This window comes from Hyla sarda, chromosome 7 (genome assembly GCF_029499605.1).
Source record: "Hyla sarda isolate aHylSar1 chromosome 7, aHylSar1.hap1, whole genome shotgun sequence".
In the NCBI taxonomy this organism is placed as follows: Eukaryota; Metazoa; Chordata; class Amphibia; order Anura; family Hylidae; genus Hyla; species Hyla sarda.
In genome coordinates, this window is record NC_079195.1 from 154,962,548 (window position 1) to 154,981,607 (window position 19,060).

Consider the following 19,060-nt stretch of genomic DNA (forward strand, 5'->3'; position numbering starts at 1 on the left):
CTGCCTCTTCAGGAGAAGCATTCACATGTACAGTTACAAGCAATACAAGGTGCTAAACTATTATTTATATGCAAAATGGTTTCTCTTTTGTCATTGTATTAATGTATTTATTGTGTATATGCACAATATAGGTTCCATTTAGCTGTTTTAGGGTAATAAAAAGCATGCATTTCGGTTACAAAGCTGTGAAAATGTAAAAATCTTTGTTTTTTGGCACATTTCTCTTCTGTCCTTGCCCCATATAGCTTCACAAGGCATGTATGGCTGCATTACAGTTATATAGAGCATGCATTCAGCCAATATGCTTTGCAAAAGTAAAAATGTTTGTGCAGAACTTATGGAAACAAAAGGAGACAGAAGCACTTCCATGTGCAGGACCACAATAAGTATGTATGAAAAGAAGGTGAATATTATGCTCACCTTACGCAGTTGGCAATAACGAGGCACAACGCTCAGAGTACAATAAGGAGATCGCATGTAATGCTTCCAGTCTGCTGCAGGCTTCCCACGCCAGGATGGCGTGTGACAGATCAAGACAGGACACAATGGAAATTAGGGAAGTACTCCCGTGCTGCCAAACCTCCAAGGAAGGTAAGAGATGATGTATTGAAAATATCAATTTATTAAACCACACACAACGCGTTTCAGAGCCAAAACGGCTTTATCATCAGGCCTAATGAAAAAGCCGCTTTGGGTCTCTGAAATGCGTTGTGTATGGTTTAATAAATTGATATTTTCAATACATCAACTTTTACCTTCCTTGGAGGTTTGGCAGCGCAGGAGTACTTCCTTAATTTCCATTGTGTCCTGTCTTGATGTGCAGAACTTATGACAGGGGAGGGGGGAAGGGGAGGAGAGGAGCTCATAATACTCGAGGGGAAAAGCCCCCAGCCTTTTAGAGGAATTCGAAAGACTGATCAAAAGGTATTTTACAAGTAATCACATGCATATTACTATGCATGCAGGTCTTAGGGCACATTACTACATTGATTTAAGCATTTTTTTTCTTACTAATGACAGTAACGCTTTAAATCACCATACCCTCTCTTGCTGACCTCTGCCCCCCCTCCCCCATGCACTGGTCACATGATTGTGACATCACCCCAGAACCTTCACCTCCAGCTTTCTGCAGATACAGAGCAGGTCCTGGTCAGGCAGTCACTGCCGTTATAATGTGTGTGTGGGGATCTCTGCCTCTCAGTGACTGCCCAACCAGGACCTGCCTTAGTCCTTTAGAGCTTAAAATCTTCTTAGGGCAGCAATTTGCTGTCCCTATGAAGGTGCTGCCTGGGTCCAATGGACCCAACACGACCCATTGTAGTCCTGGCCCTGCTTACTTAACACAGTATCAAACATTATAGACTTAAATATAACACATTAGTCAAACTAACATGTTTAATGTTGTATTAGTCGGTGTATCTAAGCCTATATTTTTGAGACATACCATTTCTTGTACATGTAAGCCTGTTCTGTGATACAGCTTGCTGAGATGTATCTAAGCCTATCATGTGTGATACTGTGTTTTGAGCTTTTGTATCTAAACCTTTCTTGTTTGATACAATGCTGATGTAGCCATGTATCTAATCATATGATAATTGACAGTGTGCTGCTGAACCAGTGTGTTTATGCTTACCCTATGTGATGGTGTGCTGCTGTGCCTGTGTATCTAATTTAGATACTGCTATTTATCTGTTACTGAATATCCAAGCCAGAATTATCATGGGGTTAGATATATGACCTCAGGGGTTCAGTACTAGTATCAGATTAGATGCATGTGGATCAAACATGATATGCTTAGCTACACTGGCCTAATAGAGAGTATCCTCTCTAAAATTCTGGAGTGTCAACACTAATAGTTGACTTTGCAATAATTCATTAACAGACAATGTAATTGACAATACAGATATGGCCTTCCTTTATGTAAAAAAAGTACAGATTGAAGTCATATCCTTTAAGGTTTTCATAAAGGAGAGCTTTAGTGTCTTTTGGACAGCGACATCACTCTGGTTTGTGTGGAAATTGGCGCATCTTCTGTATCCATGCATTTTAGGGCTGTTTAAAAGTAGTGTAAAGGAGTTTTCAGCAAGTATTCTTGTGATTTGGTTTTTTTGGGGTTGACAATCAAAGCACAGCGGGTGTGATTACAGCACAACAAAAAGCATGCTAGTAATGTAAGTAAAAAGCCCTGTAACTTGGTGGTGGCCTACACTCTCAAATTCAGATCACAGGTTTCCTTGAGAGGAAAGCTCAAGGGAATCTGTGAGAGATATAAAATTAGCTGCAATGATCAGAACATCAATAGAGAGAAACTTTAACATTGTACATTTAGCATGCCAACTGTACAGCAATAATTGCATGCAATTCATCTACAAAACAATGTGTGTGTACCAAAAGGTTAGGTGCTTCAACTATATTAGCCATTAGGCATAGCAAAACCATAAAATGCATTGCAAAATGGATCTGTTGGGTGGATTCCGGCTTGAGAATAGTGTGTGACCACTATAGCAGACAGGTGGCTATAGAAACCAATCAGATTGTTTCTTTGTTTTTAGATAGGCCTCAGAAAAATGAAAGACAGAATCTGACTGGTTGCAATATGGGCAATTTTTGATTTTGTCTGGGTCAAGGCGTTATTTTTTGTCCATTTACAAATATGTTAGAAAGCACATAGGCTATCACATGAAGGGAAGTTGTTTTAAACAACAGTGTCCATTTAAGGCAAAGGCCGGATCTAAATCCTGTTGAGATGCTGTGCATGCAAGAAACCCCTCAAGATCCATGTCAAATATGCATGCAGAAATGCATGCTGAAGGCTATTTCTCCCAGAGGCAAAACTAAGTATTGAAGCCATGGGTTCATTGCAAAGCCAATTTGTCAGTGTTCTGTTCAATTACAGACATGTTGTTATAAAAAGAAAAATAATAATAATCTTTCTATGGGCGCAGGGGTCTTTTTTTTCATATGGTTGCATCTTCATCTATAATCAGGGCAAATACTCAGTGTCTTTAAGAGTCTCATTTCTCATGTGATTTTTACGATGCTTCAACAGTTCTGAACTACTGATAAAGCGTCTTATGCATTCAGAACAAGAATACGGCCTTTCTCCGGTATGGATTCTCTGATGAACAAAAAGATAGGAATTGCTAAAGAAACATTTCCCACATTCCAAGCAAGGGTATGGTTTTTCCCCAGTATGGACCCTTTGATGAACAACAAGATTTGAGTTCCTGGCAAAACTTTTTCCACATTCTGTACAAGAAAATGGCTTTTCTCCTGTGTGAACTTTCTTATGATTTGCAAGATTTGACATTCTGCTAAAACATTTACCACATTCGAGGCATGAATACGGTTTTTCTCCCGTGTGTCGCCTCTGGTGTGCTATAAGGTAGGACTTTAGCTTAAAACATTTTCCACACTCAACACAGGAATATGGCTTTTCAACTGTTATACATTGCTCTTCATTTTTTAAGTCTGTGGATGCAGGAGAGATATATTTTGTAGGACTTGTGGTTAAACCAATGTCATTGCTCATGAATGGCTTTTCTTCATAAGAGACAAATAATTCTAAATGAGCAGATGAGTATTGCTGTAAATGATCTGTGGGTGCATAAATGTCTGTACAATTTCTTTTGTCCCATGGTTCCTCCTTAATACATAGAGATAGATCGCAAGTATTATCTCTTGAGTCTGTTAAATTCTCTTCATTTGATGAAAATGGTTCCTCTTTAATATCAGTAGATGGAAGATGGGAGATATGCTCTTTGTGTATCTGGATGCCTGCATCGGGGCCATTTTTTTGTCCATATAAGGTTGGTCTTTCACTAACCTTTTCCAGACAGTTATTTACCTTCAATTCATGTGATGAGGTGCACTTTGCCATCTGGAAATTTCGAACACTATAATGGTCATTTTGGATACAATCTCGTGAAGAAATTGGACTGCAAGATGCTTCACATATTTTTCTAGCCTCGGCAGGATCTGTGGAGGAAAAATATAGAAGTTAGAAGATTGGAATCAGTAATCCACTGTAAGCTATTTTTGTGTAATTATATTATAATAAAGAAATACAGTACACAAACTAAAGGGGAAATTAAAGAAGCATTAACAGGGTAGTACAGTGTTGGCTAAAACTGAAAAGCTAGCTGATCCAAACTTCTTGAGAGCTTTTCAAATTACATATATAAAAACTGCATTTTTCATTTTGCAGACGCCTTGTTAAAAATGAAAGAAGCAAGCTGGTTGCTATTGGCAACTGGGCATCTTTTCCACTGGAAAAATTTTGATAAATCTCCCCCATTTAGGTTTATCGGGGCATTGAAAATAAATTGCATATATCCTGGACATACCATCAATATTAGATTGGTGGGGATACAACTCTCAGGGTGCCACATGCACAGCCAATACTGTATGCACTGTACAATAACCCAAAAAGCTATAGTTCACAGCTTTAATTATCTCTTTCTGTCTTTTATATGTAAGGACATACAGTGGTCCCTCAACATACAATGGTAATTCGCTCCAAACGAGCCATCGTTTGTCGAATCCATTGTATGTTGAGGGATTCGTGCAATGTAAAGTATAGGAAGCTGTACTCACCTGTCCCCGCCGCTCGCGATGGTGTCCCCGCCGCTCGCGATGGTGACCCCGGGCCTCCGTTGGGCTCTCCTGGTCTTCTCCGGTCCTCTGCTGTCTTCTCCGGTCCTCTCCTGGTCTTCTCCGGTCCTCCGCTGTCTTCCGCAAGGCCTTACTGGGCCTGCGTATCGACGTTATTACGCCGCTGCGTACGCCATTCCTATTGGATGACGTGCGCAGTAGCGTATTGACGTCATCGGAGAGGGCCGAGAAGACACCGGAAGACCAGCGCTGGACCCGGAGGGCACCCCGGAGCATGGTGGAGGGGTAAGTAATACTTACCGCACCACACGGGGAACATTAAGCTGCTATCCGGCAGCAGCTTAAGCATTTTGTGCTGCCGGATAGCACTTAATGCGATGGCCCCGACATAAAAAAGCATTGTATGTCGATGCTGACATCGACATGCGATGGCCTCTGAGAGGCCATCGTATATCGATTTGATCATATGTCGGGGCCATCGTAGGTCGGGGGGTCACTGTACTATATTTTTCAGACATTAATACACATTTTTCAGCAAGAAAAAAATACAGTGGTCCCTCAACATACGATATTAATTGGTTCCAAGAGGACCATTGTATGTTGAAATCATCATATGTTGAGTACATATGTCTATAGAAAACTGGTAATTGGTTCTGGAGCCCCGAACCATTGTATGTTGAGTACATAACTCTATGGAAAACTGGTAACTGTTTCCGGGATGACCAATGTATATTGAATGTGTGAAGGTCCAAACGATTAAAATGATACCCAACTTATATAGGTTTGATTTTATTTCACTTCTGTTAAAAAATTATCACTGTTTGCATGAAAAATTTGTATGTTTAAAAATGTCTTTTTTTGACCCCTATTACTTTTTTATTTTTCCATATTCCGAACTATATGAGGGCTAATTTTTTGCACCGTGGTCTATAGTTTTTATCGGTACCATTTTTGTTTTGATTTGACTTTTTGATCGCTTTTATAAAAAATGTTAGGGTATACAAAGTGAACAAAATATGCAATTTTGGACTTTGGTATTTTTTTATGTATACGCCATTAACCGTGCAGTTTAATTAACTTTTTATTTTTATAGTTCACACATTTGTGCATGCGACGATACCACATATGTTTCTTTTTATTATGTTTACATAATTTTTATATGGAATTTGGGAAAAGGAGGGTGATTTAAACTTTTGTTATGGAAGGGTTTAATGTGTTTATTTATTATTATTATTTTAACTTTTATTAAACTTTTTTTTAAACTTTATTGGTCCCTTAGGGGACATTTTAGGAGGAATCATTAGATTCCTTATACAGATCAATGAAGTTTCATAAAACTCTATTGATCTGTGCTCATTTGGTTGAGCCTGGTCCAGCCAGGCTCCATCAAATGAAGACCACGGACACCAGGAATAGTGAGGTAAACCCTCCGGCTACGTCGCCCATGGGGGGATTACGCCACTGGACCACCAGGGAGCATTTGCATGTTCATTTAAACGCTGATGTCAGCTTTGACAGCAGCGATCTAAAGGGTTAATAGCCGGCCACGACAATTAACACATGTCGGCTATTGACCCCAGACCCCCTCTACAGGAATCAGCCTGGGGCCGGCAGGTACAGTGCAAGCTCGAGTCAGGAGCCCATGCCATAAACTGGTTCCTGTCTGCTTAGACTGCAACTGGTTAAATGGCTATCTGGTAGCTGCTGAAGAAGTCAGCACTGCCGGATAGCCGTTTTTGCAATGGCCCCGACACACAGAAGCATCGTATGTTGATGCTGCCTTCAACATACTATGGGCTCTGAGAGGCCATCGTATGTTGGAAGTATTGTATGTCGGGAGCTATCATATGTCGGGGGACCACTGTGTTACGCCGAGCGCTCCGGGTCCCCGCTCCTCCCCGGAGCGCTCGCAACGTCCTCGCATTCGCAGTGCCCCGGTCAGACCTGCTGACCGGGTGCGCTGCGATATTACTCCCAGTCGGAATGCGATCTGCAACGCGGGATGCGCCCGCTCGCGATGCGCATCACGACTCCCGTACCTGACCCGTTCCCCGTCTGTGTTGTCCCGGCGCGCGCGGCCCCGCTCCTTAGGGCGCGCGCGCGCCGGGTCTCTGCAATTTAAAGGGCCACTGCGCCACTGATTGGCGCAGCAGGCCTAATTAGTGTTATCACCTGTGCACTCCCTACTTATACCTAACTTCCCCTGCACTCCCTCGCCGGATCTTGTTGCCCTTGTGCCAGTGAAAGCGTTTCCTTGTGTGTTCCTAGCCCGTGTTCCAGACCTTCTGCCGTTGCCCCTGACTACGATCCTTGCTGCCTGCCCTGACCTTCTGCTACGTCCGACCTTGCTCTTGTCTACTCCCTTGTACCGCGCTTATCTCAGCAGTCAGAGAGGTTGAGCCGTTGCTGGTGGATACGACCTGGTTGCTACCGCCGCTGCAAGACCATCCCGCTTTGCGGCGGGCTCTGGTGAATACCAGTAGCAACTTAGAACCGGTCCACCAACACGGTCCACGCCAATCCCTCTCTGGCACAGAGGATCCACCTCCAGCCAGCCGTATCGTGACAGTAAATCCGGCCATGGATCCCGCTGAGGTCCCGCTGCCAGTTGTCGCCGACCTTACCACTGTGGTCGCCCAGCAGTCGCAACAGATAGCGCAACAAGGCCACCAGCTGTCTCAACTGACCGTGATGCTACAGCAGCTACTACCACAGCTTCAGCAATCATCTCCTCCGCCAGCTCCTGCACCTCCTCCACAGCGAGTGGCCGCTTCCAGCCTCCGGTTATCCTTGCCGGATAAATTTGATGGGGACTCTAAGTTTTGCCGTGGTTTTCTTTCACAATGTTCCCTGCATTTGGAGATGATGTCGGACCAGTTTCTTACTGAAAGGTCTAAGGTGGCTTTCGTAGTCAGCCTTCTGTCTGGGAAAGCCCTGTCATGGGCCACACCGCTCTGGGACCGCAATGACCCTGTCACTGCCTCTGTACACTCCTTCTTCACGGAGATTCGAAGTGTCTTTGAGGAACCTGCCCGAGCCTCTTCTGCCGAGACTGCCCTGCTGAACCTGGTCCAGGGTAATTCTTCTGTTGGCGAGTACGCCATCCAATTCCATACTCTTGCCTCCAAATAAGCCTGGAATAACGAGGCCCTCTGCGCGACCTTTAAAAAAGGCCTATCCAGTAACATTAAAGATGTGCTGGCCGCACGAGAAATTCCTGCTAACCTGCATGAACTTATTCATCTTGCCACCCGCATTGACATGCGTTTTTCCGAAAGGCGTCAGGAGCTCCGCCAGGATATGGACTTTGTTCGCACGAGGCGGTTTCTCTCCCCGGCTCCTCTCTCCTCTGGTCCTCTGCAATCCGTTCCTGTGCCTCCCGCCGTGGAGGCTATGCAAGTTGACCGGTCTCGCTTGACACCTCAAGAGAGGACACGACGCCGCATGGAGAACCTTTGCCTGTACTGTGCCGGTACCGAACATTTCTTGAAGGATTGTCCTATCCGTCCTCCTCGCCAGGAAAGACGCACGCTGACTCCGCACAAAGGTGAGACAGCTCTTGATGTGAACTCTGCTTCTCCACACCTTACTGTGCCTGTGCGGATGTCTTCTTCTACCTTCTCCTTCTCTGCTATGGCCTTCTTGGATTCCGGATCTGCAGGAAATTTTATTTTGGCCTCTCTCATCAACAGGTTCAACATCCTGGTGACCAGTCTCGCCAGACCCCTCTACATCAATTCTGTTAACAATGAAAGATTGGACTGTACCGTGCGTTACCGCACGGAACCTCTCCTAATGTGCATTGGACCCCATCACGAAAAAATTGAATTTTTGGTCCTCTCTAACTGCACTTCAGAAATTCTTCTTGGATTACCGTTGGCTTCAACGCCATTCCCCAACCCTTGATTGGACCACAGGGGAAATCAAGAACTGGGGTACTTCTTGCCACAAGGACTGTCTTAAACCGGCTCGCAGTACTCACAGTCGTGACCCTGTTGTTCCCCCGGTATCTGGTCTTCCTAAGGCCTATCTGGACTATGCTGACGTTTTTTGCAAAAAACAAGCAGAGACTTTGCCTCCTCACAGGCCTTATGACTGTCCTATTGACCTCCTCCCGGGTACTACTCCACCCCGGGGCAGAATCTATCCTCTGTCTGCTCCAGAAACCCAAGCCATGTCGGAGTACATCCAGGAGAATTTAAAAAAGGGGTTTATCCGCAAGTCCTCCTCTCCTGCCGGAGCTGGATTTTTTTTTGTCTCCAAAAAAGATGGCTCCCTGCGCCCTTGCATTGATTACCGCGGACTTAATAAAATCACGGTAAAAAAACGCTACCCCTTACCTCTTATCTCAGAACTCTTTGACCGCCTACAAGGCGTCCACGTCTTTACCAAGCTGGACTTAAGAGGTGCTTATAATCTCATCCGCATCAGGGAGGGGGACGAATGGAAGACTGCATTTAACACCAGAGATGGACACTTTGAGTATCTGGTCATGCCCTTTGGCCTGTGCAACGCCCCTGCCGTCTTCCAAGACTTTGTTAATTAAATTTTTCGTGATCTTCTATATACCTGTGTTGTGGTTTACCTGGACGATATTCTGATTTTTTCTGCCAACTTAGAAGAACACCGCCAGCATGTCCGCATGGTTCTTCAGAGACTTCGGGACAATCAACTTTATGCCAAAATGGAAAAATGTCTCTTCGAATGTCAGTCTCTTCCTTTTCTAGGATACTTAGTCTCTGGCCAGGGACTACAAATGGACCCAGATAAACTATCTGCTGTATTAGATTGGCCACGCCCCTCCGGACTCCGTGCTATCCAACGTTTTTTGGGGTTCGCCAATTACTACAGACAATTTATTCCACACTTTTCCACTATTGTGGCTCCTATTGTGGCTCTAACCAAGAAAAATGCCAATCCTAAGTCCTGGTGTCCTCAAGCGGAAGACGCATTTAAACATCTCAAGTCTGCCTTTTCTTCTGCTCCCGTACTCTCCAGACCTGACCCATCTAAACCCTTCTTATTGGAGGTGGAGCAGTTCTTCTACAAAAAAATTCTTCCGGGCATGCTGTTACTTGTGGTTTTTTTTCTAGGACCTTCTCTCCGGCGGAGAAAAACTACTCCATTGGTGATCGAGAACTACTGGCCATAAAATTGGCGCTTGAGGAATGGAGGCACTTGCTGGAAGGATCCAAATATCCAGTTATTATAAACACTGATCACAAGAATCTCTCTTATCTCCAGTCTGCCCAACGACTGAACCCTCGCCAGGCTAGGTGGTCGTTGTTCTTCGCCCGTTTTAACTTTGAAATCCATTTTCGCCCTGCTGACAAGAACATTCGGGCCGATGCCCTCTCTCGTTCTACAGATGCCTCTGAAGTGGAAGCCTCTCCGCAACACATCATTCCTCCGGACTGTCTGATCTCCACTTCTCCAGCTTCCATCAGACAAACTCCTCCAGGGAAGACCTTTGTTTCTCCACGCCAGCGCCTCGGGATTCTCAAGTGGGGTCACTCCTCCCACCTCGCAGGCCATGCGGGCATCAAAAAGTCCTTTCAACTCATCTCTTGATTCTATTGGTGGCCTACTCTGGAGACTGATGTTGTTGATTTCGTGCGGGCTTGTATTGTCTGTGCACGGGATAAGACTCCCCGCCAGAAGCCTGCTGGTCTCCTTCATCCTCTGCCTGTTCCTGAACAACCTTGGTCACAGATTGGTATGGACTTTATTACGGACTTGCCCTTATCCCATGGCAACACAGTTGTTTGGGTGGTCGTTGATCGATTTTCCAAGATGGCGCATTTTATCCCTCTTCCTGGCCTTCCTTCAGCGCCTCAGTTGGCAAAGCTATTTTTTATACACATTTTTCGCCTTCACGGTTTGCCCACGCATTTCGTCTCGGATAGAGGCGTCCAATTTGTGTCTAAATTCTGGAGGGCCCTCTGTAAGCAGCTCAAGCTCAAATTAAACTTCTCTTCTTCTTATCATCCCCTATCCAATGGGCAAGTAGAAAGAATTAATCAGGTCCTGGGTGACTATTTACGACATTTTGTTTCCTCCCGCCAGGATGACTGGGCTGATCTTCTACCATGGGCCGAATTCTCATACAACTTTAGAGTCTCCGAATCTTCTGCTAAATCCCCATTTTTCGTGGTGTACGGCCGTCACCCTCTCCCTCCCCTCCCCACTCCCATGCCCTCTGGTTTGCCCGCTGTTGATGAAGTGACTCGAGATCTTTCCACCATATGGAAAGAAACCCAAAATTCTCTTTTACAGGCTTCATCCCAGATGAAAAAATTTGCTGATAAAAAAAGAAGAACTCCCCCCACTTTTGCTCCCGGAGACAAGGTATGGCTCTCCGCTAAGTATGTCCGCTTTCGTGTCCCCAGTTATAAACTGGGACCACGCTATCTTGGTCCTTTCAAAATCTTGTGCCAGATCAACCCTGTCTCTTACAAACTCCTTCTTCCTCCTTCTCTCCGTATTCCCAATGCCTTCCATGTCTCTCTCCTTAAACCACTCATCCTAAACCGCTTATCTCCCAAAGTTGTTTCTCCCACTCCTGTCTCCGGTTCGTCTGACGTCTTCTCGGTGAAGGAGATTCTAGCATCCAAGACAGTCAGAGGTAAAAAAAATTTTGGGGTTGACTGGGAGAATTGCGGCCCAGAGGAGAGATCTTGGGAACCTGAGGACAACATCCTAGACAAAAGTCTTATCCTCAGGTTCTCAGGCTCCAAGAAGAGGGGGAGACCCAAGGGGGGGGGGGGTACTGTTACGCCGAGCGCTCCGGGTCCCTGCTCCTCCCCGGAGCGCTCGCAGCGTCCTCGCATTTGCAGCGCCCCGGTCAGACCTGCTGACCGGGTGCGCTGCGATATTACTCCCAGCCGGGATGTGATCCGCGACGCGGGATGCGCCCGCTCGCGATGCGCATCCCGACTCCCGTACCTGACCCGTTCCACGTCTGTTTTGTCCCGGCGCGCGCGGCCCCGCTCCATAGGGCGCGCGCGCGCCGGGTCTCTGCAATTTAAAGGGCCACTGCGCCACTGATTGCCACCTGTGCACTCCCTACTTATACCTCACTTCCCCTGCACTCCCTCACCGGATCTTGTTGCCCTTGTGCCAGTGAAAGCGTTTCCTTGTGTGTTCCTAGCCCCTGTTCCAGACCTTCTGCCGTTGCCCCTGAATACGATCCTTGCTGCCTGCCCTGACCTTCTGCTACGTCCGACCTTGCTCTTGTCTACTCCCTTGTACCGCGCTTATCTCAGCAGTCAGAGAGGTTGAGCCGTTGCTGGTGGATACGACCTGGTTGCTACTGCCGCTGCAAGACCATCCCACTTTGCGGCGGGCTCTGGTGAATACCAGTAGCAACTTAGAACCGGTCCACCAACACGGTCCACGCCAATCCCTCTCTGGCACAGAGGATCCACCTCCAGCCAGCCGAATCGTGACACACTGTATGTGCATCTTAGGCCATTTATTGTGCCCTTCGTAGCATGTATACATAGTAACATAGTTCATAAGGTTGAAAAAAGACCAGAGTTCTTTAAGTTCAAATGATATCCCTAATGAGTCCTTGCTGAGTTGATCAGAAGGAAGGCAAAAAAAAAAAACTCATACTAGAGGTAAAAATTACTTCCCGACTCCAAATCAGAATAAATTCTTGGATCAACATTCTGTCCTTATAAATCTAGTATCCATAACCTGTAATGTTATTATTCTCCATAAATACATCCAGGCCACTTTTGAACTCTCTTACTGAATTCCCCATGCTCCACCTCCTCCGGAAGAGAGTTCCACAGTCTCACTGCTTTTACAGTTAAGAACCCCCGTCTGTGCTGGTGACAAAATCTTCTTTCCCCTAAATGTAACGGATGCCCCCTTGTTATAGATACGGTTATGGATATAAATAGGTCATAGGAGAGATCGCTGTACTGCCCCGTGATATATTTATACATCGTTATTAGGTTGCCCCTAAGCCTTTTTTTTTTTTTTTTGCTAAACTAAATAACCCTAATTCTGATAATATTTCTGGGTACTGTAGTCCTCCCATTCCCCTTATTACTCTGGTTGCCCATGTGTGGTCTGACTAGTGATTTGTACAGCAGTAGAATTATTTCCTTGCCGTGGGCACCCCATGATTTTATTTGCCTTGGCAGCAGCTGCCCAACAATGGTCGCTATAGTTAAATTTACTGTTAACTAAGACTCCTAAGTCCTTTTCCATGTCAGTCATTTCCAGTATTTTACCATTTAATACATAATCCCAGCCTGGACTTTTCCTCCCCATGTGCATTACCTTACATTTATCAGTGTTGAACCTCATCTGCCACTTCTCAGACCAAACCTCCAACCTATCCAGATTAATTTGTGACAGTGCACTGTCCTCTATTATGTTAACCACTTTACAAAGTTTAGTATCATCTGCAAAGATTGCTACTTTACTATACAATGCCTCCACAAGGTCATTAATAAATATATTAAATAGAATAAGACCCAAAATTGACCCCTGTGGTACCCTACTAGTAAGAGTCACCCAATTAGAAGAAGTACCATGTATAACCACCCTGTTTCCTATCACTGAGACAGTTATGTACCCACTTTTTCCCCCAGACCAAGCATTCCCATTTTATGTACCAATCTTTTATGTGGCACTGTATAAAATGCTTTGGAAAAATCAAGATATATGACATCCAGCAATTCCCCCCTGACAGGACCGATTCCTCATAAACCTATGCTGATATGTCATACATTTATTTTTATCAAGATACTCCAAAACAGCATCTCTTAAAAAACCCTCAAACTATTTACAATCAATGGAGGTTAAACTAACAGGCATATAATTCCTAGGGTCACTTTTTGACCCCTTTTTATATATTGGCACCACATTTGTTTGCACCAGTCCTGAGGAACCATCCCTGTCACTATATAGTGCTTGAATATTAGAAATAGGGGTCTGTCTATCACATTACTTAACTCTCTTAGAACACGGAGGTGAATACCATCTGGACTTGGTGATTTGTCTATTTTGATTTTTTTGTAGACAGCACTGTACTTCTTCATGGGTTAGACAGGTGACCTGTGACCTGTGTGGGGGAGTTTATCTTATCTCACTGTATTTCACCTGGCATTTCATTTTCCTTTGTAAATACAGTGGAGAAGAATGTGTTTAATGTATTTGTTTCTTCCTCATCACTTTTTAAAGGGCCCACACTTTCATTTTTTATCTTTTTGCTATTTATATAGTTTAACTCCTTCCCGCATTATGACTTATATAAACGTCATCATGTGCTGGTAGTTCGTGCATCATGACGTTTATAAAAGTCAAGCAGTTAACCCGGCAATGCGTGGCATCGCACAGGTTAACTGGAAGAAGTACTGCTGTTACCAGTGGGGGACAACTTCTGAAAGCTCCCCCAGGACCATCTGTGGATGGTCCTGGTCAGCGATCACTGTGATTCATCCCTGTGGACCAATGACAGTGATCGCTGACGGGAGGGTTAAAATTCAGATCCCTCTGCTCTGCCCGCCCTAGAAGTCGGGCAGAGAGGGGGAAGAGTATCCCGGGAGCCATACCTGCCGGGACAGCGCAGCATTACGGACCGGGGTCCAGCGGCAGGAACACATGGAGGCGGCGGCAGGCAAATGAAGAAGCAGCGGCAGGCAAGGGGAAGCAGCAGTGAAAATAGCAGTAAAGTGATAATCACTACTGCTTCTAGGAATTTCAAAACTACAACTCCCAGCATGCCCAGACAGCCTTTGGCTGTCTGTGCATGCTGGGAGTTTTAGTTTTGCAACATCTGGAGGGCCGCAGTTTGAAGACCACTGTGTAGTGGTCTCCAATCCGTGCTCTTCCAGATGTTGCAAAACTACAACTCCCAGCATGCCCAGACAGTCCAGGCATGCTGGGAGTTGTAGTTCTGTAACATCTGGCCCTTCAGATACTGCCAAACTACAACTCCCAGCATGCCTGGGCAGTATGGGCATGCTTGGAGTTGAAGTTTTGCAACAGCTGGAGGCACACGGGTTGGGAAACACTGAGTTAGGAAACAATGTTTCCTAACCAGTGTGCCTCCAGTTGTTGCAAAACTACAACTCCCAGCATGCCCAGACAGCTGAAGGGCATGCTGGGAGTTGTAGTTTTGCAACAACTGGAGGGTGAACAATAGAGAGGAGACCGCTAAGTAGTGGTGTCCAAACTGTAGCCCTCCAGATCTGGAGGTGTCCAAACTGTAGCCCTCCCAGTCCAGGCATGCTGGGAGTTGTAATTCAGCAACATCTGAAGGGCCAGATGTTACAGAACTACAACTCCTAGCATCCATGGACTGTCTGGGAATGCTGGGAGTTGTAGTTTTGAAACATCTGGAAGAGCACAGATTGAAGACCACTGCACAGTGGTCCCCAAACTGTGGCCCTCCAGATGTTGCAAATCTACAACTCCCAGCATGCACGGACAGCCAAAGGGCATGCTGGGAGTTGAAGTTTTGCAACAGCTCGAGGTTTGCCCAGGCCCCTGCCCATGTGAATGTACAGGCTAAATTAACACGGGCGGGGTTTACAGTGAGTTTTCACTGCAAGTTTGAGATGCAGCTCAAACTCCCGGCAGGAAACTCACTGTGAACTCGACCGTGTGAATGTACCCTAAAAACACTATACTACATTACACAAAATAACACTACATATTCACATACCCCTACACAGTACCCCCCCCCCCCCCCTTCCCAATAAAAATGAAAAACATCAGCTATGGCACTGTTTCCAAAACGGAGCCTCCAGCTGCAAAACAACAACTCCCAGTATTGCCGGACAGCCATTAACTGTCCAGGCATGCTGGGAGTTTTGCAACAGCTGGAGGCACCCTGTTTGGGAATCACTGGCGTAGAAATACCCCTATGTCCATCCCTATGCAAATCCCTAATTCAGGCCTCAAATGCGCATGGCGCTCTCTCACTTCGAAGCCCTGTCGTATTTCAAGGCAACACTTAATAAAATGGGAATGGTTGGTGATATTAACTTCCTGTTTGTGGCACATTGGTATATGTGAGGGGGGAAACTTTTCAAGATGGGTGGTGACCATGGTGGCCATTTTGAAGTCGGCCATTCTGAATCCAACTTTTGTTTTTTCAATAGGAAGGAGGTCATGTGACACATCAAACTTATTGGAAATTTCACAAGAAAAACAATGATGTGCTTGGTTTTAACATAATTTTATTCTTTCATGAGTTATTTACAAGTTTCTGATCACTTATAAAATGTGTTCAATGTGCTGCCCATTGTGTTGGATTGTCAATGCAACCCTCTTCTCCCACTCTTCACACACTGATAGCAACACCACAGGAGAAATGCTAGCACAGGCTTCCAGTATCCGTAGTTTCAGGTGCTGCACATCTCGTATTTTGACAGCATAGACAATTGCCTTCAGATGACTCCAAAGAAAAGTCTAGGGGTGTCAGATTGGGAGACCTTGGGGGCCATTCAACGGGCCCACGACGACCAATCCACTTTCCAGGAAACTGTTCATCTAGGAATGCTCGGACCTGACACCCATAATGTGGTGGTGCACCATCTTGCTGGAAAAACTCAGGGAACGTGCCAGCTTCAGTGCATAAAGAGGGAAACACATCATCATGTAGGCCACTGGATATGCGAAATTGCTACTTGATGATGTGTTTCCCTCTTTAGGCACTGAAGCTGGCACGTTCCCTGAGTTTTTCCAGAAAGATGGTGCACCACCACATTATGGGTGTCAGGTCCGAGCATTCCTAGATGAACAGTTTCCTGGAAAGTGGATTGGTAGTCGTGGGCCAGTTGAATGGCCCCCAAGGACCCCCGATCTGACCCCCTTAGACTTTTATCTTTGGGGTCATCTGAAGGCAATTGTCTATTATGTGAAGATACGAGATAGATGTGCAGCACCTGAAACTACAGATACTGGACGCCTGTGCTAGCATTTCTCCTGCTGTGTTGCTATCAGTGTATGAAGAGTGGGAGAAGAGGGTTGCATTGACAATCCAACACAATGGGCAGCACATTGAACACATTTTATAAGTGGTCAGAAACTTGTAAATAACTAATGAAATAATAAAGTTACGATAAAACCAAGCACATCATTGTTTTTCTTGTGAAATTCTCAATAAGTTTGATGTGTCACATGACCCTCTTCCTATTGAAAAAACTAAAGTTGGATTCAAAATGTCCGACTTCAAAATGGCCACCATGGTCACTACCCATCTTGAAAAGTTTCTCCCCTCGCATATACTAATGTGCCACAAACAGAAAGTTAATATCACCAACCATTCCCATTTTATTAAGGTGTATCCATATGAATGGCCCACCCTGTAAAATGCTCTGCGGGCGCACAACAAGGCTCAAGAGTGATAGATCACCATGTACATTTGAGGTGATTTGCACAGGGGTGGCTGATCGTTACAGCGGTTCTGACATAGACGCAAAAAAAAGAAAACACCCACATGTGACCCCATTTTGGAAACTACACCCTTTAAGGAACGTAACAAGGGGTATAGTGAGCCTTAACTACCCACAGGTGTATGAAGAATTTTCGTAGAATTTTTTTTATTTTTTCACTAAAATGCTTGTGTTATCCCAAATTGTTCATTTCAAGGGGTAATAGGAAAAAAAGCCCCCCAAAATTCGTAACACCATTTCTAAATACCCCATATGTGGATGTAACGTGCTCTGCGGGCGAACTACCAGTGGGGTGTAAATGCTCACTGCACCCCTTATTAAATTTTTTGAGGCATGTCCACTGTTCTGGCTCCATGGGGGGCTTTGTACATGGCCCCTGACTTCCATTCCAAACAAATTCTCTCTCCAAAAGCTCCTTTTCATCTGAGCATTGTAGTCCGCCCGCAGAGCACTTGACGTCCACATATGGGGTATTTCCATGCTCAGAAGAAATAGGGTTACACATTTTAGGGGGCATTTTCTCCTTTAACCCTTGTAAAAATAGTTAATTTGGGGAAAAAACAACATTTTAGTGAAGAATTTTTTTTTTTTATTTACACATCCGACTTCAACGAAAAGTCGTCAAACACCTGTGGGGTGTTAAAGAGGCACTGTCATTGTTAAAAACTTTTCATATATTGCAGGACTCGTTATAATATGACATTTTACAATATACACCTGTTAAAAAATTTTACATTTTCATCTGAAATTAAAGCTCAAAATAGCCGCCACTAGGGGTCGCCTGTATTTTAGCCAGACAGACAAGTCTGGATTTTACAGCATACTGGATACTGGCCGTAAAACATACCGGTATCCAATATAGGAGATTTCTATTGAGTGTATGTGTGGGCAAGCACTGCCTGTGAACGAACACAGGGAGCGCGCACACACAGGCAGTCACTCACCCCCCACCCCCTCTCCCTCACTGCCTTCAGACAAGCACCAAGGTCAGTTCACAATTCAGCCTTACCTAAAATGTTGCGACTGTGTAAACCCTGCTGCAGCCCCTGCGTTGTTCCATCCTCTGGCCATTGTGTAAACCCTTTCTGCGGCCCCTGCATTGTCCCTTTCAGTGGCCGGGCCCCTGCATTGACCGTTCTGTGGCCCCTGCTGTTTTACTGTGCCATGCTGTGGCCCCTGCGTTGGCCCATTGTGTGTCCGGGCCCCAGCATTCTCCCGTTCTGCGACCGGGCCCCTGTGCTGTCCCGTTTTGCGGCCGGGCCCAGGCGCTGTCCCTAATGTGGGGGAACTGTACTGCAATTAATGTGGAGAACTATACTGCACCTAATGTGGGGGAACTATACTGCACCTAATGTGGGGGAACTATACTGCACCTAATGTGGGGAACTATACTGCACCGAATGTGGGGGAACTGTACTGTACCTAATGTGGGGGACTGTACTGCACCTAATGTGGGGGACTGTACTGCACCTAATGTGGGGGACTGTACTGCACCTAATGTGGGGGACTGTACTGCACCTAATGTGGGGGCCTGTACTGCACCTAATGTGGGGGACTGTACTGCACCTAATGTGGGGGACTGTGCTGCACCTAATGTGGGGGAACTGTACTGCACCTAATGTGGAGAACTGTACTGCACCTAATGAGGGGGAACTTTACTGTCTACCTAATGTGGGGGAACTATACTGCACCTAATGTGGGGGAACTATACTGTCTACCTAATGTGGGGGAACTATACTGCCAACCTAATGTGGGGGAACTACAACCTAATGTGGGGGAACTATATTGCCAACCTAATCTTGGGAAGCTATACTGGCAACCTAATGTGGGTGAACTATACAGCCAACCTAATGTGGGGGGAACTATACAGCCGACCTAATGTGGGGGGAACTATACAGCCAACTTAATGTGGGGGAACTATACTGCCAACCTAATGTGGGGGAACTATACTGCCAACCTAATGTGGGGGGAACTATACAGCCAACCTAATGTGGGGGGAACTATACAGCCAACCTAATGTGGGG

The 19,060-nt window shown here is 45.5% G+C and overlaps 1 protein-coding gene across 5 annotated transcripts in view; it reads right to left on the reverse strand.

Annotated features, from left to right (window-relative positions):
* Positions 1-776: 776 nt before the first annotated feature.
* Positions 777-19,060, reverse strand: part of LOC130282598 (oocyte zinc finger protein XlCOF8.4-like) — a 107,528-nt gene continuing 89,244 nt past the window's right edge. For all 5 annotated transcript variants that reach the window (XM_056530980.1, XM_056530981.1, XM_056530984.1 and 2 more), the window contains one exon: positions 777-3,978. In XM_056530980.1, the coding sequence (XP_056386955.1) occupies positions 2,984-3,978 (995 nt within the window). In that variant the 3' untranslated portion in view covers positions 777-2,983. The remainder of the gene's footprint in view (positions 3,979-19,060) is intronic.